At 40.5% G+C, this 23353-nt stretch overlaps 1 protein-coding gene and 1 pseudogene across 2 annotated transcripts in view; both read left to right on the top strand.

The window, feature by feature from the left end:
- The first annotated feature begins 14548 nt into the window (after window positions 1-14548).
- On the top strand, window positions 14549-21840 carry LOC143626227 (mediator of RNA polymerase II transcription subunit 15a-like). The gene is made up of 13 exons (XM_077096373.1): window positions 14549-14679; window positions 14779-14882; window positions 16495-16662; window positions 16757-16868; window positions 17056-17176; window positions 17289-18548; window positions 18648-18718; window positions 18937-19011; window positions 19095-20336; window positions 20423-20764; window positions 20855-21055; window positions 21160-21248; window positions 21428-21840. Exons 3-13 carry the CDS (start codon window positions 16535-16537, stop codon window positions 21633-21635), a joined length of 3849 nt encoding a protein of 1282 aa, XP_076952488.1. The 5' UTR covers window positions 14549-14679; window positions 14779-14882; window positions 16495-16534; the 3' UTR covers window positions 21636-21840.
- A 1107-nt stretch (window positions 21841-22947) lies between these two features.
- LOC143626187 (uncharacterized) overlaps window positions 22948-23353 on the top strand; it is a 124768-nt pseudogene continuing 124362 nt past the window's right edge. Inside the window, exon 1 of the transcript XR_013152390.1 lies at window positions 22948-22992. The product of XR_013152390.1 is annotated as an uncharacterized LOC143626187 (transcript). The remainder of the gene's footprint in view (window positions 22993-23353) is intronic.

Here is a 23353-nt window from a genome sequence, read left to right as displayed (position 1 = left end):
AAGGTTTTAAAGTAAAAGAGATTTTGAACTAAAGGTTCATCGAGGTAAAAATTATAAAAGACTAAAGGTCTTAAGCCGGATTGTATATCCGACTAACAAAAGGTCATACTCGTACTATAGGTGCGAGATAGCAACGGGAAAGACCCTCGGACGGTGTTTGAAGCCGATCCAAATCGAAAAAGGTGAATACGCCCCAACTTTACAAACTTGTTTTCAAACGAGTCAACGTGTTAAATGAAAAAGGTTTACATGAGACTAAGTGTCTCTAAAACATTTATAAACAAGGGTATAAACACTGGCCTCAGGCTATCGTGTATGTTTGTCTGGATCATTACATATGTGATGGGCACATCACACCTGGTCACAATTACGCTGCCTGCGGGGAGTATGACCTTGTGTATACGCATAGGCACTCAACTAGTCGAACGCTGCGGTGTTTGCTGGGGGGGGGGGGATCCGAGTGTAGAGACTCGAGTTTATGAATCGTGTTGTTTTAACTTGATTATTCCTAATCCACGATGGGCCGAGACCTACGTAGTCTTGAGGGGTAATTAAGTAAAAGAAAATATTTTTAGCGTCAGCATATTCACCAGCATTCGTTGCTGACGTATTTTCTTACATTTTGCAGGTGATCAAAGTTAGAACTTGGGATGACGAAGTGCTCAAGATATCCGATGGCTTGGATCTTTTTGTTAAACTTCATATAATGTTAATGGTGGTTTTGTAAACTAAAAACAAGTAATCTTTGAAACATTAAACGGGAACTTTTAAACCCCGTATATTGTAATGTAAATATTATATTTTTAAATCCACAAGTTTCTAAGTTTTCCGCTAATAACACGTAACTCTGATTTATTTACAAATGTGGTACCAACATATGTGTCATACACCTAGGCCGTGGTTTGGGGTGTGACATTTTAAACTTTGTTTCACAATATGGTGTTACTTTAAATTTAGAATACAAACGAGTTTTAGTATAAGTTTCAATTAAAACTTATCCAGGCAATATGTTACATATTTTTAACTTTTTTACGCAACGTAATGTTACTATAAATTTCGAATACAAACAACAATGTTTACACGTACACTTTGATATAAATATTATTCGATAACAAGTTCACGTAATACACAACCAAAACACATACGTCAAATATAAAATACTTATATGTTTTCTTCACAAAAACATTCTTTTTTGTATAAATGCATCCTTATTTCTATCTACGTTCCCGACTTTGATGGGATGGTAAGGTGGTTAAGGTATTAAATAGGAGGTTAAAGGTTCAATTCTTAATGTACCATCTAACCATTAAAATTTTTTTACATGTGTTTCAATATAAATTTTATTAACACTAGAACCGTTGTAACGTGCACACAATTAAACTTTAGTAACTTTATGTTTTATCAGCGTCCCATTACAAACGTATATCAACGCTCTTGCCTAATTAGCCACATTCCGTTATCTCACAGAAAACAATATTGCTTTTTCTTTACAACATTTTATGCAGATAGTACTATCCGTAATTGCATAATTTCAATCTAACTCATCTCAGGTTTTTAACGACTTATATTGAAAGCGCCGTTCTTTTTATGTATTTCTTTTCTTTTCTCTTTCCTCCTTCTTCATCATCGATTTCTTGAATTATAGGTTGGGTTAGGGTTGCCAATTTAAGCATGTGTGCTACTGCTCTGTTAATCTGTTTTTATCAATCGACACTGTGTTATGGTTGTTAGATTAATGTTATGTATCTCCATCAGAGACTAACTATTGAAAATCCAATCTTGACTCTTTTGAATGGAACCAATGTTGTTAACGAGTGAAATACTGGATGAAGATAAACAAAAGTAGCCATTATTGTTGAAGCCAATGCTTCCCAAAATCTTCTTTATTTTGTAGCAGATTACTCATGGATTAACATCTTTGTTTGATGATTAGTGGTACTTTATTTTCTCCTATTTAATCCAATTATTGAACATTTTTATTTTATTGTAGTAAAGCAAGAGCTCAAATAAAACACTTTATTTACCATTGTTGAGAAAAACATGCACATATGTTGGGACTAATTAGGATAGTAGCCCATATAAGAAAAATAACATCAATGGGCCCAAAATATTGTTGATTTAATCAACGTAAGTCATGTTTTATAAAGGCTATAAGTAATGCAATAAGAAACTCTCAAGAAGAGGAACACAACTAGTCCGTTGAAGAAACACTAAGTGAACCCTGGACAGATTATAGATAATCTGGGGGTTAAGTAATGTTTCCCACGGATGAGATCTAGCTGAGAAGGCTGTTCTTCAGGAGACCTGCAAAACAAACACCGTAAGCTCGTCACTGAGAAGGGGGGGGGGTTCCTCCTTGTGACCACCCTCCGGCGTGAGAATCAGACTAGATTGCTCTGAATATAAGTGTATATTAAGAGATTGCTAGATAACTGGATAGCAGATGATGTCCTTACCATTCCAAGGTGTTGGAGTATTTATAGCCGAAGGTAGGTTTCCAAGCAGGTACAGCCGGCTGAATAGTATTCCTGTTCTACCAACAGTGGATTATGCACAGGCCATACTGGTTGGTGGATAAGTTACGGCCAACAGTAACAAAGTCGGCTGCACTATTCCACCAACTGTAGATTATGCACGTCCCACCTACTGTGGATTATACGCAGGCCATGCTGGTTGGTGAATAGGTTACGGCCAACAGTAACACTATTCTACCAACTGTAGGCTACGCACGCCCGTCAGTAAGAGTTGGTGAGTAGGCAGCGGCTAATAGTGACAAACAGTACTAGAGGGTGCTCCTCCTCGTACTGTTGTCGATGAGCTGTCACCCTGTGATTGGCTCATGGGTTGTTCTGGTCAGATCGTCTGTCCTATCCATACCTTGGTAGGTATAGTACAAAAGATCTTTCAGAATCATACGGACTGGCTCATTTTGGCGGGATTGTTCCCGCCTTGCTCATTCCTTCATGTGACTACTGAAGTAGCTATTGCCTTGTGCGTGTAGCCCTGCTGTCTGCGGGTAGCCTTCCCTGATGGCTTGTATCCGCAACTGCGGGAACAGGCGGGGTACTTCACCATTGGGAGGCTTTCCCTGCGTGTACAGCTTGCGTACTGCGCGTAAGATTCTATGAGCATGGTGGGTCCTGCGGGAGCAGATGGCCTTTGCGCAGACGTCCCTATTCAAGGTGAGTCTTGCGGGACCAACTGGTCTCTGCTGGGACCTACCTCTTCAAGTCCCCCCAGTCCAATGTTCTTCTCATGAATGTTTAATAAAGTGAGGTGAACTTTTGGACTTTAAGCAAGGGGTTTTGAAAAGGGTTTTTAGTTTTAAGGTTCTCCGTGGGGATTCTTCCCGCGGGTTTCCTAATGTCACTTGCAAAAATTCCCGATTTTTTTGCTTGATCTTTGGGTATGATGCGGGTAGGTATGTAACCTTCTCGCAAGTCAGGAGCGTTGAGTCTCACTTGTGTGGATTCTCCTTGAGGTTTTAGTGGTTTTGAACATAGTGATCAATTATGTTTAAACCACCAATTCCATCCTGGAGCCTCAAACAATGTAGTTCTCGACGTTCCCGCTATGCGGGGATGTTATTTCCGTTTCCGCAAGCATTGCCCAGAAGATCCTTCTTGGTTTCAATTCCCTGCGGAGCACTAGGTATGTGAAGGGTTTTGCCTTAACACTGTACCCGCGCTCGTCTTACGGTTACTTTACTTTCAAGGTACCCCTGGCGTCAATTCCCTGCGGGTGCTAGGTATGTGAAGGGTTTTGCCTTAACACTGTACCCGCACCCGCCTTATAGTTACTTTGTTGCCGGGGTATTCTTGGCTTCAATTCCCTGCGGGTGCTAGGTATGTGAAGGGTTTTGCCTTAACACTGTACCCGCATCCGTCTTATGGTTACTTAGTTGCCAAGGTAAGGGGTATTTTCCCGCTTACTTTTGAATCTTTTTGAATTTTGAATTTTGAAATTCGAAAGGTTGGTGAGGATAAGAACAGTCCAAACATTTGAAACGTCGTGCGACGGTTTCTTCTGACTGTGTCAGGACGTGCAGGAAGTTATGGTGACGTGACAGTACATGGTCATTCCAGACGCTTTTTCAGGCGCGTGGGCGCGATTTTTCAGGCGCGTGGCCGCGAAATTTCTGGCACGCATCCTTTTTACAGCTGTTGCCAGCTTGCTTTTTGCCACGTGTCATTGTTTCATTGCACCCTCGATTTCTCTCTCCTCCGCATTAAATTCACCGCATTAATTGCGATTAGTATATAAAGGGGGAGAGGGTCCTTTTTAATTCACACCTTCACCCTTCTCTTCTTCTTCTTAGCGATTTCAGGGCAAATACTCCCCTTTTCAGGCAAGCATTTTCCCGAAATCGCTTTCTTTCTGCAAGATGTCTTCACATGATCTCGAGTCTACCACCGATGACAGGAGTACTGCTGGTGAGTGGCAGTGTGCTCTGCCCGGCGATCAGTACCGGTATGTTGTTAGGAAGTTCATGCTCGATCCTTTCGAGCCTGAGTTTCCTGAACCCCATCAGACCGTGTACGATGCCCCCAGAGGCAAGATCGGGGTTTATGCAGCATTCTTTGTCTATGGGAATCTTAGGTTCCCATTGACAAAGTTTGTTTACCGTGTCCTTGAGAGGCACGGTGTTCATCTGACCGAGTTGCACCCCATGGCGATCGCCAAGATTCGCCATTTCGAGTGGGTGTGCCGGATTCTGGGCATTGAGCCCTATGTGGACCGCCTGATGACCTTCTATACTTGGAGGTGCATCCAGGGGTGGTACACCCTGACAACCCGGATCAAGGGTTTGAAGATTTGCGCGACCGAGCGCAGTCTCCGATCGTGGAAGCGGGAGTTCTTCTACATTTCTGCCCGCGCCATCCCCATTGCCATGAAGTTTAAAAATGGCCAGGCAATTCCAAGCCATCACGCCACCAACTACCAGGAGGCGGAATGGTTTGCGAAGATATCCCGGGTCCAATCTCCGGTTTACCGGTTTGCGGAGTCCGGGATGGTGATGCTGGGGATGAGCCGGGTATGGAAGGAGGCGTCTCAGGTTCCCATCCTTCTCGAATACAGTTTGAACTCTACTCCTTATGGTATGTCTTGTCTTTCTTGCTGATATGAGTTTGTCTTCTAACTGTTTCTTTTCTTTCAGAGGGGAACAATTTGGAGTCGCTCCTGTACCCGCGGGAAGCTGACGATCCCGTGCGGGTGGGTACTCGTGCTCTTGACGAGAATGAGTTGCCCATCCTGGAGCAAACAGCGGATCGGTTTGTGGAGGTCTATCCGCTGGGCCACGAGATCCTGAGCCACCGGCGGCCAGGTAAGGCGTTATTCTCTCCTCCCCCCCTCAGTGCTGTACCCGCTGCTGGAATTCCTGACCTGTCTTCTTCTGAGGAATCCGCAGATGGTCCTCCGTTAGTGCGGAAGAAGAGGGCTGCCGGCGGGAAAGGGAAGGAGAAGGCGGCCTCCACAGCCGATCCAGTGCTCCTATCTGACACTGAGTCAGATAGTGAAGAGGTGGCGGGGAACCCCGGTGGTGAGAAGACCACTGTTCCGGAGGCTACGACTGTTACCTCCGGAGAACCAATGACGACGACGGTGACCGGCATCAAGAGACCGGCTCCATCGGGTTCGTCCCCGCCCGTCCGTACGTTCAAGCTCAAGAAAACCCGTAAGTACAACTCTCTTGGCTTTTATTTTCGTAGTTTAATCAAGTCTTTTAACACTTTTTTTCTTTACGCAGGTGTGGATGTTGGCGCATTCCAGGGTGAGGGGCCGAGTACTACCTCTCCGCCAATGACGGTAGGCTTGGTCAGCCTACCTGAGGCGTCGACCCAGGCGCCTGCGCCTGCTACCGCTGGTTCAGTTGCTCATTCTGAGCCGACTGTTCCAGCCGGGATGACGTCACCGCCGGCTGTGAGTGCGATTTTTACAGCATCCTTCACAGAGCCGGCGGTTACTTTTGCTGCTGAATCCGCGGCGGCGACCGCGGCGGACACCATGCCTCCGCCATCGACTGCGGCGGAAACCGTGCCGCCCCCGCCATCGGCCTCAACGGCCGAACCTTCAGGTACGCGCGGGGCTTCTTGCCAATCTTTGTTACCTTCCCATCTGCCTGACCTTTTGGATGGATTTCCCTTAGGTTCAGGTGATGGGTTCGGTGGTTATCGGCCTGTGATCGACCCTACAGGTGCGTAGGGTTCTTTTGGCCTTCATGTATTTTTTATCATCTTTTCCTAACTGCTTTGTTTCTTTTGCAGTGTCAGATTCCAATGAAGTGTATGTTCCAAGATGGAACATTCGCCGAGGAACAACCCTTCGCACACCTGTGGAGTGCGTGGACTGGGCTCGCCACGCTGCTCCCCATGGTGCGTTGGGGGAAGCCATGGTTAGCTACCAGGAGGGTAGGCTAACCAACGAGCTTCGGGTTCTCCTAGCCCGGATGCAGCCACGTGTCGAGCTGCTTTGTCGTGAAAACGACAAGTTGAAAGCAGCTCGCGTTAAAGAAGTATCTCAGGCGCGTGCTCTCCGGGAGGAGAACCAAAAACTAACCGCAGTGGCTGCGGAGAAGGAGAAGGCCTTCAAGGCTCTCGAGGTTGAGGTTCAAGCGCGACTCGAGGCCCGCTCCAAGGCCGCCCAAGCTGTTAACGAACAGCTTCGGCTAGCTAAGGAGACTGCGAGGAACGCGACCGAGAGGGCCACCAAGGCTGAAGCCGTTGCTGAGCCTTTACGCGTGGAGAACGAGGAGCTCAAGGCCAAATTAGAGGCTCTCCAACGCGCTCATGATGCCTTGGCGATGGAAGATGCCAAGAAGCTCCAGGAGATCTTGGACCCGAGGGGCGTGCTTGACCATACCGAGCGGAAGCTTAAGGGAGTCGAAGAGGCTGCCGCAAAGGAAGTGCTACTTGCCAACCTTAACAAAAGCGAAGCCGAACGCGCCTGCACCCAAGCTCAAGCCGCCCTTAAAGAAGCTCTGGTTGCCAAGGAATGGCTTCTTCGAGAAGCGTTGTCTCAGGTAAGTCTATCTTCATGTCTTCACGCTTTTCTTTGTAGATAGGGTGCTGACACTTGTATATTTTCTTATGTAGGTTGTGCATCGGGTCTTCTCAGAGACATCCTACGACGATGCAATGAGCGCAACCCTCAACGCTTCTCACGAGGATGGGGAACTGGTCGGCTTCCTGCTTGGTCTAGGGTTTGTTGAGAAAGGCGTCCCGCCATCCAACTTCCCTTTGTACAATGTAGATACCGAAGCCATATATGACCAAGCAGTAAATCAATACGCCGCCTTCCCGCATCCGGTGGTGGAGAAGGTGAATGAAATTGCTGCTGCTGATGACGGGCTACCTATCTTTAAGGCTTACCTTGAACAGCCACGCTCTACTGACGGCGCTGGTCCAAGTGGAAGTGGCCCTGAAGCCTGATCCTGAAGATCCCTTCCCGCTGCTAGGATAGATTTAGTTTGTATAGATTTACTTTCTTGTAGGCGGGTAGTCACCCAGCCATTGTAACGAATATTTATGAAATGTAAATCTTTGTGCGGCTAAGACCGCTTGATTCATTGGATTCCTTGCTTTATAAACTTTATATGACTTGCATTCTTTAGTTTAAATTAGCAATTTTCCAAGTGTTTAGGATAAGTTAACCTTTGAACGTGGTAGATAGGTGTGAAGTTTTGCTTCCTCCTTCGTGATTGTGCGGGTATGACCGTCACTTGCACTTGGTAGGATGGCTAAACTTTACCCATATCTGACCTGCGTGTAGGTTTTCCTCATCTTTGAGGATAAGTTAACCTTTGAACGTGGTAGATAATCGGTGTGAAGTTTTGCTTCCTCCTTCGTGATTGTGCGGGTATGACCGTCACTTGCACTTAGTAGGATGGCTAAACTTTACCCATATCTGACCTGCGTGTAGGTTTTCCTTATCTTTGAGGATAAGTTAACCTTTGAACGTGGTAGATAATCGGTGTGAAGTTTTGCTTCCTCCCTCGTGATTGTGCGGGTATGACTTGCACTTAGTAGGATGGCTAAACTTTACCCATATCTGACCTGCGTGTAGGTTTTCCTTTTTTTTTTTTTTTTTTTTTTTTTTTTTTTTTTTTAGGATAACCTTTGAACGTGGTAGATGATAGGTTGAAGTTTTGCTTCCTTGTTTGTGATTGTGCGGGTAAGACCGTCACTTGCACTTACAAGGATGGCTAAACTTTACTTACATCATACCTGCGTGTAGGTTTCCCTTATTAACGTTGTGTTTATGCAGGTTTTTTCCGCCTTCCACACGTAACGACTTACTTCTTCCCGTTTACGCGGTGAATACCGGTATCAGTGGGAAGTTCATAAGTATAAAGGTAAACACATTATGAAAGGAGAATCATTTCCATTAGAAGTGGCTCTAGGCCTTTACAAGTTTTGGAATTGATCTACATATAACATTTGCGTAATTGAGCTCCATTCCATGTTCTTGGGATGGGAGTGCCATCGAGCCTTTCGAGCCGGTATGCGCCCTTTCCCAGGATTTCTTTGATAATGTATGGCCCTTCCCAGACCGGGGCCAGCTTTCCCGGGCGCTCTTGGTTTGAAGCCTCGTTGTTACGCAGTATGTAGTCTCCTATATTGAAGTTGCAGAGTTTTACCCGCGTGTTGTAGTACTTTTGCATTTGTCGTTTGTAGTTCTCTTCACGCACTGCGGCTAAGTCTCTGCGTTCCTCGGTTAGCATAAGATCCAACCGTCTTTCTGCATCATTGTCTTCTAGCTGACTCAAGACCCTTGGTGAGGGCAGACCAATTTCGACCGGGACCATGGCTTCAGTGCCATAAGTGAGGCTGAACGGGGTTTCTCCCGTACTGGCCTTCTTCAGCGTTCTGTTTGCCCAAAGGACGTGCGGAAGCTCGTCCACCCAGCCGGATCTGTGTTCCGATAGTCTCTTCTTGATGCCTTCAACAATGCTCTTATTTGCTCTTTCCACCTCACCATTACCTTGCGGGTGTGCCACTGAGGTAAAGGTGTGGGTGATTTGAAGTTCTTTTAGCCACTGTTGTAGCTTTTTGTCAGCAAAGTTGGTGCCGTTATCGCTCACCAAATTCTGTGGAAGTCCAAAACGACAAATAATAAATTCCCAAATAAATTTTTTGATATGTTTCGCGGTTGTTTGGGCTAAAGGTTTTGCTTCTATCCACTTGGTGAAGTAGTCGATGGCTACCACTAGGAACTGAACATTTCCTGCTGCTGTAGGAAATGGGCCTGTCACATCGATGGCCCATTTCTGAAATGGCCATGAAGAAGTGACTGGAACAAATTCATTCTTCGGGCGGTGCGTGTTGGGTGCGTAAAGCTGGCAAGACCTGCATTTTCTGATGTATGCCAGTGCATCCGTATGCATCCCCGGCCAAAAGTATCCCGCGTTGTTTAGCTTGGCTACAACAGCGCGGGGACCTGCGTGTACCCCACAGATGCCCTCGTGTACTTCCCTTAGGAGGTAGTCAGCATCTTGGTTGTCCACGCATCTTAAGAGTGGGCCAAGAAAGTTACGTCTGTAAAGGATGTCGTTGACGAGTTGATAATTCAGTGCTTTACAGCGTAGTTTTCTTGCCTGTGTTTTTGACTCTGGTAGTGTTCCTGCTGCAAGGTAATTTATTATTGGTGTCATCCACGTTTCTGTACCGGTTTGGATGACACAAATTTCCTTGTGCGGGACTGATGGTGCTTTGAGGAGTTCGATGCGGATGTCCTTTCCCAAATGGGTGAAGGCTAGTGATGCAAGCTTGCTTAACGCATCCGCAGATTTGTTTTCGCTGCGCTTGACGTGTATGACTTTACAATCATTAAAATCACGCATAAGGGTTTTTGCCTGGGCGAGGTACAGGGCCATTGTGTCGTTTACAGCCGTGTACGTCCCATTTATTTGGTTGGCCACCAGCATGGAATCCACGTGGGCTTCCAAGTTTTTCACTCCCATCTTACGCGCAATTCTCAATCCGGCCAAGAATGCTTCATATTCGGCTTCGTTATTTGTACTTGGAAAATCCAACCGAATAGCGTAAGTATATTCTTGGCCTGCTGGGTTGGTTAATTTTAACCCTGCGCCTGAACCCTCGTTACTGGCTGCTCCATCAGTGTAGAGTCGCCAGACATCATTGATGTCCTGTGCTGGGGAGGGTTGAGCCTCCTCCTGGCACTCTTTCTCCCGCGAAGCGGGGACTTCTGCAATAAAATCGGCCAGGACCTGGCCTTTTATGGCTGGTCTTGGCTTGTATTTAATTGCATATTCTCCCAATTCAATTGCCCATTTTGCTAGACGTCCCGATAATTCGGGTTTGCCTAGAACGTTTGAGAGTTTGAAGTTGGTGAGAATGGTGATTGGGTGGCCCTGGAAATATTGTCTTAACCTGCGTGAAGCGTGTATAAGTGCTAAGACCAATTTTTCGAGGGTAGAGTACCGGGTTTCTACGTCTGTTAGTACACGGCTAACATAATAGATTGGCATCTGGATGCCTTTTCGTTCTATTAGCAGGACTGCCCCGGTTACTCTATCTGTTGCGGAAAGGTATAGGATTAACTCCTCTCCCGCTTGTGGTGCTGTAAGTGTTGGGAGTTCGATCAGGCGTGACCGAATCTCCTGAAAAGCTGCTTCCGCTTCTGGTGTCCAGCGGAAGTGCGTTTTCTTTAAGCAGTTTCTCAATGTTGACACGAAAGGAAACGACTTATCCGCATGGTTTGCCAAAAAGCGGTTAAGTGCGACTAGTCGTCCATTCAGTGTCTGAACATTTTTATTTTATTGTAGTAAAGCAAGAGCTCAAATAAAACACTTTATTTACCATTGTTGAGAAAAACATGCACATATGTTGGGACTAATTAGGATAGTAGCCCATATAAGAAAAATAACATCAATGGGCCCAAAATATTGTTGATTTAATCAACGTAAGTCATGTTTTATAAAGGCTATAAGTAATGCAATAAGAAACTCTCAAGAAGAGGAACACAACTAGTCCGTGGAGCACAAACCAATTATACCTCTTTTAGGATTAATTTAGATTCATTATTACGGTACTACATACATTTTCTACAAATTGTAGTATACTTAACTATGCTTTCTTGATTTTCGCTAAATTCCATGACATTACATGGTGCAATTTTTAAACACTGCTCGCCCCACAATTTTCTAAAACGAAAAGACTTGAAATTTTTTTATCTTATTGTTATTATTTATTGATTTGCATGCTATCTATGAATTATTGTGGCAAATAATGGGTAGATGTTGGGTAAATACTCGATGTTTCACAGACATTTCGTCTTCGATCGTGATTGGGAAACCAATTGTGAGTAGACTCGCATCTTTATCTATTTGTAATATATTTGTCAGTAGTCAATTAAGACATTAATTACATGGTCCGGTGATAAGAACTTTGTGGCTAGCTTGGCAAGAAGGCTGCAACTACGCCACACTAATATTAGAGTTTTGATTGCCAGAAGTTAAAACTGTTAACACTGTCAAAAGGATGTTGGTAAGCATGTAGTATGTTGGTGCTACTCTTGGATATGCGCATGCTGCTACTGATAAGAGGGTGATAAGTTGCATTGGTGATGGCAAGTTGGCAACATACAACAACTTAGCCTTAATTTCAGTGAACTAAATCTTTAGTTATAGAACTGATTTATTTTTATTGATTATCATTATAGGTTATAGCCCAACACGTGTCTGCATTTTGCAATGCCAAGACGTGGGCGAAATTCCATCATTCTCTTAATCTACAATGGCAGTTACACATTGAAGTAGAAATCCATAATGAGCCTTAAATTGTCATACTTATGAATGGCCGCAATGCATAGACTTTTACTAATGCTAGACAGCTGCAAATGTGTAAACTTTACTTTATGTTTGTTCTCGTAATGTCTTTACCGCCCGGCGCAACGCACAGGGTCTTTAAACTAGTTTGTATTAAATGGTAAATTATAAAATCATGCAGTTAATTTTATTAAATTCAATATCGTATACACCCAACAATTTTTACATGATGGTAATATTTTTTAATTTAATTTTTACATGTTTACTTAATACACATGCTTAAAATATTACAATATGTTTTTTCTTATAATATTTCATACTTTTGGTATTCAAATTGATATTTATGTTTACCGAGAAAGCCGTAGATTGAGAATATTATTGTTGGATACCAAAAAAGGTAAAGATGGCTCTACCTCTTCGAATATGCAATGTTCAAGTGTATTGTGTTATCTTTATGTAATCCAACAAATGCAAGATAAAAAAAAAGTGATATCAAGCCATAGAAAATAAAAAAGAACAAACATTGTAAAAATTAACCTGTATACTAATTTGTAAAATACTGATGTGAGGTAGAATCATTTATCAACTTTGTTGGGTGTTTTGATGCTTTATGTACAACCTCTCAATTGGTATTGCTTTACACGTGTTCTAGTGTCACACCTGGCCTCAGGGGTCTAGCCGTGTGGCCAATAGTTGGTACCGGTTTTGTTAACTTATCAAAGTTTGGTTACGTGATGAAAAATGTTTAATAAAATATATATACTTTCATAACGCAGGAAATTAAAAACTCCTTTTCGTTTACAAAATTACTTGCTTTAAAAACAAGGTTACACATGCTTCGCTTACAAAATTAGCTAAGCCGTCAACTATATTTTATGCATAGGGATCTTATATCTCCATTGACCATTTCACTCCATGTCTTACTCCGGGTTATTTGAAAACACTTTTAAAATATGTCAGCTATATGCTGGTGAATAACGATGGCTCGATAAAAGGTTTTCATAATTCGTTATGACACAACAACAATAGCTTTCAACAACTTAGTGGGTCTCAATCCCATGTCATCGGAACTAAATATACACACAACCCACTTCAGGGACGGTTACGCGTCCCATTATGTCTGTAGTGTGCCCACTACAATTAATATATGCAAGGATCTAGACACAGATGTCAAGGTTAGAGGATTTGAACCAACTTTCATGTAAATTCTTTTCTAACTCTTTAATGATGGATAAATATCCATAGTTTTAAAAGAGTAAATAACTTTGTAAAAACTTTGAATGTATCTACGTTCTAAAAAGGTAAGATATATTCACTTTATTAAAAAGGTTGAGCGTATTCACCTTTTTAATTATATGATAATCACTTGTCGATAACCTTTAGACTTGATTATGTTCTTTGACCTCTTATTGCTAGTAACTTAAATTGACTATTCAAGTTTGGGATGAATGAAAATGAACTCTTTATTCTTCTATTTATTGTCTTACAGGAAACTTAATGAGTAAACACGGAGTGTTACTATAATTTGACATGTGTTGTCCTTTGTGATGATTCGTTTTTATGTGCTGGCACGTGACATTCCATGATGTTTAGTCACCATCCACGTGTCGCTTCGTGATGATACATATCATTCTGTGTTGACATGTGTCATCCATACCGATTAGTCATCTCCACATATAGTTTCGTGAGTCTTTTATATATTTATTTTAGTTAAATGACTAACTGGTCCCCCAACTTCCTAATTGTCAAAATTGTAAATGGAATTTTTTGGAATGTTACATCTAACCTTTTGTTGCTTACACAAGTTATAAGGATAGTAGGGTGTTGCAAAAACACGTTGGCCGAATACACTTCTTACTCTCTCGCCCTCCTCGATCATCGTCAAATTATTGTCTATCACCTACATAAGTCGATTGGGATCCCTAATTCTAGAAAACCGAGAATGATTTGAACTTGCCCCCTTTTCACAACCCTAACTACTCCAGATTGTACGACGATGATATCTTAGGGTGAGAGACAAGCGACAATAATGTGTTAGGGTTTGAAGTTGTTCTTAAATAGCAACAATATACAACATCTGATCGCCAAAAGAACAAACATTGCAAAAAATTCTAAAGACTAAACTTATACAATTGTTTCTTAAAACAGAAGCAATAAATGTTGTACAACCGTCCCTTCCCAAACCATCTATATATGTTTACATATACATACATATACAATATACCAAGTTAAAACCTGGTGTTACTATAGTCAAATAAGTAAAATGTTAAATAGTAATGGAAATTTATGAACTACAAAAAAATATTTTAGATACCATATGATTGGAAGTGAGTTGGTTAGATATAAATCACTTCTTTCTTTTTTCTTTTCAAACACAATTAATTTTATTAAGTTTGCTAAGTGAATTTACATATTAGGAATAAGTCAAATATGACCTAAGATAAATGTTGAAGAGCTAGTGGTGAAGTGATAAACGAGATACTTGGTGTTCTATGTGACCCAACCTCGATTTATGTTCCTATCATTTAGTTTCAGAGACGCTGAGTTTTACTTTACCACACTATCGTGTTTTCGAGCGAGTGTTCATAGATATCGGTCTTCCGAATCGAATAACGAGTGTATCCTTAATGAATTTATCCATAAGATAAACGCGGAAAACTAGGTTGACTCGTAATTATGACACATCATAGATAAGTATTTTTGGATAACTATTTAATATATACATGGAACTAGAGATATGTATATACCCTATATATATCTATATCGTTTCAACCGCAACCGTAAAACCTACTTAGCTTTCAATTATTCAACTCCGGCGATCGTTGCGTGCTCGAACAACCGACCGGCGTTCGCGTCTCCGTCACCGGCGACTGTCTCCCGGCAACTTAACGGTAACGGTAACGGTACTTAATTACTCTTCTATAGCACTCGATCACACGCAAACTCATTCAATTTCCAACACTCGATTGCTTACTTTTGGATACTTGTAGGTTTAGGCTTTGTTAGATACGAAGAATCAGCGGTTACTGCGTTCAATTGCTTCGTGTGTGTCGAGTTACCAAAACCCTAGGTCTCAGAATTGGGCGTTTGTGTGGTATGTACGCTATTTTGTTGCTGATTCAGTTTTTATACAATTGTTATTATACTGTTTCTTTAGAATTTACGATTGTAAATGTTAGATAACTAGTGTTAGTACTTAGTTTAGGGTTTAGGGATTTTTGTGAGGACAAATTAATAGCTGCAGCATCTTATTTCATTGCTGATTTACTTTTTATGGGACCGTAATCGTAATTTAAGCAGAAACGGACATGTTATCGAATTTAACGCACAATTTAGTTTTTTTAATACAAAGTTACACTGTTTACAATTTTCGCTATATTAATTATATAATATAACGCGTTATAAAGTAATGAATTTACCGTTTCGTTTGCTTAATGTGATCTACGTTAAAATATAACGAGTAAATTTTGTCAATAGTGGCTATAGCGACGCTATGTAGCGATGTGGTAGGTTACTGCTATGTGGTGTGTAGCAACGTAAACGCGATAAAATAGGGACTCCTGAGTTTTGTTTTTAAATTTAGTTTTTATTTTTTTTTAGCTATTTTGGTGGTATTTATTGATTATAATTGCTATTTTGGTGGTGTGAAAATTTATTTATTGATTAATTGCTAGTTTGGTTGACTGCTTAAATTTAAATCATTTTAAATTTTTTCTACAACCTTATCACTAAACATGAAATAGGGGGCCTCATTTCATTGCTATTGCTATGACGCTACCTATCATATTGGTAGCTTGTCGCTATTTACTATTCACTATTGATAGTTGTAACTGATCTTTTTTATTTACCGTGACGAACCGAACTGATACCATCTGAAGTCCGAACAACAATGGTAATGTGTTGGTACTGTAACGACCCAAACTGATACCGACTGAAAGCCCAAAATCTGAAAGCCCACTATGAAATGCGAGGAATTCTACTGGTTTTGAACAAAGTTTGATTTTTAACTAATAGTAGCTGCAATTGTTTTGAATGCTAAAACTTGTACTTAATTACAAAATTGATATGGTTTTGATGTCTTAACACTGATGTTAAATCTCGTTATTGTGTTTGATACTTTTGAACAAAGTTCTAATGTGTGAGGCTAACAGACATATATAGATGATACAGATTCGTTTATGTAGCAATGTAGGCAAAATAACTCAAGGAAGCATATAATAGGATATATAAATTCATCCCTTATTGTACTACTGCTACATACTGATCAAGATCTATTGTGATGTCATATTCTTTGAATGCAAACTACTAGCCTTGAAGTAGGACTTTTGATAAAGATAGCTCTAGTTGCTTTGAAAATATAGAAGATTTCATTTTTTTTTTTGTGTTGCTGTATGCTTTAGATGTTGAAGTGTATAAGTTTTGTATATTTTCTGGTGTTGGGAGCAACAGAATATTTGAAATTTGAACTGAATGATAAAAAGAGTGCGTCATATTTGGATACCAACCTTTGGACATCTTGAATGTAATAAAGTATTATGCAAGTGAAGTAAACACGTTCAATATGCTTCATTGTTTTTTATCTCTCTTGTAGCTAACTAGCCTGGTAAAGGAATGACTATATGTTCAAATCTTGTGTTTCTATTGTACTTAAAAAGATATATAGCATTCATCTTTTTTAATTTTGTCTTATAATAAATTCAATTCAGACTTGCACAACAGGATTGAAAATCAATTATCAAATAGAAGATGGATCCTCAGGGTAATTGGAGGGCTACTCAGGGTGCAAGTGGCGCCATTGGTGACCCCACCATGGAATCTGGTGATTGGAGGACTCAACTGCAAGCAGATTCTCGACAAAGGATTGTGAATAAGATGTATGCACCTGGAGTATTATTTTACTCGTGCTTTTGTCTGAAATTTCAGCTAACTATATGTATTGTTTTGATCAAACCTGATGACCTTGTGCAGAATGGATACCTTGAAGAGGCATCTTCCATTTTCTGGACAAGAGGGGCTACAGGAGCTTAAGAAAATAGCTTTGAGGTTTGAAGAGAAGATTTATACCGCTGCTACAAGCCAGGTTTGTTGTGCTCTTTATATTATATTAATAGTCTTGTAGTTTCTGCTTTTGTGGAATGAAGATTCTGCAAGTTTTTATATACAATGATCCAAGTACTTCAAAATACGACTGAGGAAGTGATATCATGTTTGTCTTCTATGATAACGTTTTGTGGGTCTTAAAATAATGTAATTTGTTTGGTTTGCAGTCTGATTATTTACGGAAGATATCCTTGAAGATGCTGACTATGGAGACTAGATCACAAAATCCGATGTCAGACGCCATGCAGGCAAACTCTACCGGTAATAGTGTGAATCCCTCAGATCCAGGTATTTCATGATTCACTATCATTCAATGTTTGTCATTTGTTTTACAAACTTCTGCAGGAATAAGTTTATACCAATGCTTTTGGTAAATAGATGATGTTACTCCAATGAATAGGTTCTCAAGTGATGCAACAAATGAACCAAGGGCAACAACTTCCTATTTCTGTGCCATCCAATAATATCCAACAAGGACAACAAATGATGTCTCAAAGCATGCACAATAACATCGGTTCAAATGGAATGCAAGGCTCTTCTACTTTATCATCTGGATTGCCACCTGGCAGTGGCTTACAACAACCCCCCATCGCAAATGTTGCTGGTCAAAATTCAAACTTGCAGAACATTCAGAACATGTCTAATGCTCAACAAAATACTGTAGGAAATACAATGGGGAACAATAATTTTGCAAATCAAAGGCAAATTCCAGGAAGGCAACAACTTGTTCCGCAACAGCAACCGCAGCAACAACCACAAGCTCAAAATTCACATTATCTTTATCAACAGCAGTTGCAACAAATCGCAAAACAGAAACTGCAACCATCCCCAATGCAACAACACAATCAGCAGCCACAGCAACCGCAACAACAGAATATGTTACAGCAAGGTCATCTGCAACCGTCTCAACAATCTGTTATGCAACCCACAATGATGCAAACATCTTCTCTCTCTACAGTTGTACAGAATCAGCAGCCAGTAGTATCACAGTCATCACAACCGTTAATGAACCATCAACAATCGGTTCTAAGACAACCAAGACAGCAACAAGGACAACCAATTCAGCAGCAAGTACAACCAACACAACAGAATCAAATGGGGCAACAGACAAATGCTACAAACATGCAACAAAACCAGCTTATAGGACAACAGAATAACTACTCTGATATGCAGCAACAACAGCAGAGGTTGATAGGCCAGAAAAATAAGCTTTCAAGTCTGCAGCAGCCACAACAGCAGTTAATTGGTCAACACAACAATCTTTCTGGCATGCAACAACAATCATCTGGTCAACAGCAACAGTTGCTCGGAAATCAATCTGGTAACACCAGCATGCAGACCAATCAGCATTCTGTGCAACAAATGTTACAATCTAATAAGATGCCAATCCAGCAACAGAATCAGCAAACTTCAGCAAATATGTTGCCAGCACAAGTTCAACAATCACAACCACAGTTACAGCAGCAGGTGATGCCCCACATGCAATCACAGCCTGGCCAGTTGCAGCAGCAGCAACAGGTGGGTATGCAACAGCCAAATATGTTGCAAAGGGATATGCAACAAAGGCTTCCAACAGCAGGCGGGTTCCAGCAGCAAAATGTGATTGATCAGCAAAAACAGCTATTTCAGCAACAGAGAGTTATACCAGAGGCCTCATCAAGTAGAGTTTTTATTTTATTTTATTTTATTATATCTATTTCCTTTTATATTGAACTATTTTATCAAGGAGCTAGTGATTGAAACTTCTGCTCTTTTATAGCATCATTAGATTCAACAGCTCAGACTGGCAATCCAAATGGTGGAGACTGGCAAGAGGAAGTGTATCAAAAGGTGCATTACCTTTGCTTTTCTATGCATTAATATAAAAAATATAATCTGTTAAATATCTGATAAAATATCAATTAAATGTTATGTGTACTCACGGGGTTTGCTAGTAATCGTTCCTGTGTACATCTTTTGTTTAACACTAGGTTTTTAAATTAATACTTCTCCATTTGGATAGTGTTGTCACTATTATTACCTGGAGTTGTTTTTTATTCTGGTTACAGATAAAAGCTATGAAGGAGTTGTATCTACCAGATTTGAATGACATGCACCATAAAATTCTTTCCAAATTACAGCAGGTAAGTTGGCGTCTCATATTAAAAAGTTAGGAGCATGTAAAATTTTTTATTTGTTGATTTAATGAAAACCGTTTGTTGTCCAGCACGATTCTCTTCCTCAACAACCGAAAAACGAGCAATTAGAGAAGCTGAAAGTATTTAAAAATATGTTGGAGCGGTTTATGCAGTTCTTACAAATTCCTAAGCAGGGAATATTAGCTAATTATAAAGACAAGCTGGGTACTTATGAAAAGCAGATTATCAATGTCATCAATTCAAATAGGCGGAAACCAGCGCCACCTCAGCAGCAAGCACAAGCACTTCCTCCACCACATATGCAATCTATGCAGCAATCACAACAAACACATTCTCAATTGACACAAGTTCAATCACATGAAAATCAGATGAATTTACAGGGTTCCATGGCACCAATGCAACCAAATAATATGGGAAATATGCAGCAAAATCCCTCTGTTTCTCTCTCAGGAGTTTCAAATGGGCAACAAAACATGATGAGTTCCATACAGCCTGGTTCTAATCTTGACCCGGGTCAGAATAACAATATGAACTCCTTACAACAGGTGTCTAGTGGCTCTCTACAACAAAATGCAGTGAGTGGGGCCCAACAAGTAAACATAAACCCATTGTCACTTCAGGGAAACTCCAATATGCTCCAACATCAGCATATTAAACAGCAGGAACAACTGCTTCAAAATCAGCAACTGAAGCAACTTCAACAACGGCAGTTGCAGCAACAGTTTCTGCATAAACAACAATTTATGCAACAGCAGCAACAACAGCAATTTCACCAACAAACAAAGCAGCAGCTTACAGGAAATCAGTTATCTCAGCTTCCCCAGATAAGTGATGGTGGTGATGTTAAACTTAGACAGCAGATGAATGTGAAACCAGGTGGTTTTCAGCATGCTGCCGCCCAGCGGTCGGCTTACCACCAACAACTAAAGCCAGGTGCTCCATTTTCACCTCAACTCCTTTCGGCTGCTTCTCCACAAATGTCACAACATGCATCTCCTCAGATTGACCAGTCAAACATGTTCAAATCTGCCAACTCACCATTTGCGGTACCTTCTCCTTCAACTTCCTCTGCATCTCCTCTACCAGGGGATTTTGAGAGAATAAATGGTGTTTCTTCACTTTCCAATGTTGGAAACATTGGACATCAACAACCGTCTTCTTCAGTCTTACCTAACCAAATTGGTACACCTGGAATATCTGCATCTCCTTTACTTGAGTTCACTAGTCCAGATGTAAACAATGGTCTTGTGCCATCAATGGGACCCGGAAAGTCTACTGCTACAGAACCTCTAGAACGCTTACTCAAAGCGGTCAGTTTTTAAACTACACTTTTTATATATAAAATAGTAAGGTAAAACTGTACGTCTCAACATCTTGCAACTGCTTATCTTTATAGGTAAAGTCAATTTCACCTACCGCTTTGAGTGCCTCGGTTAGTGACATTGGGTCAGTTGTGAGTATGATTGATAGGATTGCTGGGTCAGCACCAGGTAATGGTTCAAGAGCTGCAGTTGGTGAGGATTTGGTTGCCATGACAAAATGTCGTCTTCAGGCGAGAAATTTTGCTACTCAAGATGGAACAAATGGCATCAGGAAGATGAAACGGTTTACAAGTGCAATGCCATTAAATGTTGTTTCATCTGCTGGCAGTGTAAATGATAGCTTTAAGCAGTTGAATGTTGAGACTTCAGAATTGGATTCAACTGCATCTTCTGCTGTCAAAAGGCCTCGAACTGAGGTGCTATCTTTGCAACAACTTTGAGCTTGTTGTTTCATCAAGGTTTTATTTTTTCAATGCTTGAGATGAATTTTTTTTACTGTGGTACAGACTAATCATGCCCTTTTGGAAGAGATAAGAGATATAAACCGGGGACTCATTGATACTGTGGTAGCTGTTAGTGATGAAGATGTTGATCCAGCCGCAGCCACTGCGGCTTCAGAGGGCGGTGATGGCACCGTGGTCAAATGCTCCTTCAGTGCTGTAGCTCTCGGTCCAAACTTGAAGTCACAATATGCTTCAGCACAAATGGTGTGTAAACTATATGTTATGTTAATATTCTATGTTAGGTTGTATACTGTATTGCTTTCCATGTTTCATGCATGCTAACATTTATTTTCTCAATCAATGTGTAGTCACCTATCCAACCGCTAAGGCTGCTTGTTCCTGCAAATTATCCAAATTGCTCCCCGATGCTGTTGGATAAGTTCCCCGCTGAAGTCAGGTGATAACCAACTTCAGTTATTATTTGATGCAAATCTTAATTTTATATTTTTAAAGCATTTTCGTGGACTTTAACATCATTTATGATGTTGGTTTTGTCACACAAGATCGTCTGGGACGGGTCAAAAGTGAGGGGTAATATCGTCTTCTGACGTGCTTGGTTTGCTTTTTTGTTTACAGCAAGGAGTTTGAGGATCTTTCAACGAAAACCAAATCAAGATTCAGTATTTCTCTGAGAAGCCTTTCTCAACCAATGTCACTTAAAGAAATTGCGAGAACTTGGGATGTGTGTGCACGTGGTGTTATCTCCGAGTACACCCAGCAAAGCGGTGGTGGTACCTTCAGCTCCAAATACGGTACCTGGGAGAACTGCTTAAGTGCTGCTTGATCTTGTTATCTTCCTAGGAACCATAGCAACAAGTATAGCTGTTGTTTATCATGCTCTTATTTAAACTATCATGCATATTCAGCAAAAACTTATTTAAATTATCATGTTGTATGATAAACCATAATATATGTTTGTAACTTTAATCGTTACATTTTTCTTTTTTTACTTTGGTTTATTACTTGGGGGATGTTGTATAAGCCTTTTGCATCTCGAGTGGTTGGCGTGTCATGAACATGAAATGTTTATGTATTTTGTTATAGCCTTTTTGGAAAGCTTTTCACATTAAGGGGTTTTTGCTTTTTATCTGTTCCCAACATAGTTTGTAATTCACTTGGCAATTAAGGACCGATATTATACCATAACTCAGTTTATAACTGGCCAGCTTAGACTAGTTATGTTACAAAACTAATTACTCTTTTTGAAAGGCCAACTTTTATAAAAAGAAAACAAACGGGAACCTCGTGCAAGAAGCGTAACAAGTACAAAGATAAGTCAAATATTAATTACAACCCAACAACGAACACACACGAAACTTAAAATTAACAAAACCAATTGCTATGATAGGATTTAACCTATTATAATCCAACAACTCAAAAGCCACCAACTTGTAGCTGAGCTGGAGATTACCAACATAAGGGTGAACGATGTGATGTGGGTGAAATTGGTACAGAAGGAAAATTCACCACACCCGCCGAACACCCCGCCCCCTTCAACGGTAATATGGACGTTAGAAACTACCACGTTTTTTTTAATAAAAAATAGTTTAAATTTCAACACCCTAAATAATCACACGTACTTAAAAAATTTCATACAGCAATTTCATATCGTTCTCTCATACACCACTTAGATGGATCTCTCTAAATTCCATCCTCTAGCTTGTCTTCATCATCTAGTTTCGAAAGATCTTTGTCCGATGGTACAGAACCAGATACGTGCAGTTTCTTGGCGTAGTCGTACAAGAGGCATTAAATCTTGAGCTTCGTAGCCAAGAGTAACTGTCTAATATGAGATTACTTAGTGTGTAGTTCCTAGAATTTAACATTGAAGTTTTTAGTAGAAGGTTTCGGATGTCGAGGGAACTATCGTTGCCGACATTGAGACAAACTCTGTGTATTTTCAACAACAATATGATCTTATAATTTTTATTATTTTGTTTTTATTATATAGGGCAAAATGTTTCATTGGTTGTATCGTTCAATAGTTATTACTTTATTATTATGGCGGAAAACGAAATTAGAAAGTATTTAATTAGTTAGTTAATGTTTATATGTTCGTTACGACCACTCCAATTGACAAATAAAATTGCGGTTTCTCGTCTACCAAAACCCTAACTCCGATAGCTAATTGGGCGTGACCGGTATGGTATGTATGCTGTTAATTTACTTGTTTCATAATCAAACACGCTGCTGATTCTAGATCATAAATATATATTATATTACAGATTTACTCTTAACGTACTACGGATTTTACATAAGCTAATTTAGTGATATGATCAACTTCTATATGTATATAAGATGATTTTGATTGATTGAATGATATATAATAATCATTAAAAGAAGGATGTCATGATGATTCTCAGTGAATGAAATGCCTATTTCGGTGTAAGAACGTGTTTTCTCGTTTAGCAAAACCGACAAGTTAAATTTACTAGCTGTTTTGTTCGAAATGTTTATTATTTTAAATCTCTATTTGTAATGATTAATATATCGAATATTTGT

This window comes from Bidens hawaiensis, unplaced genomic scaffold, assembly GCF_021521415.1.
Source record: "Bidens hawaiensis isolate Kalapana, Puna unplaced genomic scaffold, B.hawaiensis_p1.1 tig00004283_1, whole genome shotgun sequence".
Classification (NCBI taxonomy): Eukaryota; Viridiplantae; Streptophyta; class Magnoliopsida; order Asterales; family Asteraceae; genus Bidens; species Bidens hawaiensis.
This window is presented reverse-complemented; position numbering and strand designations above follow the sequence as displayed.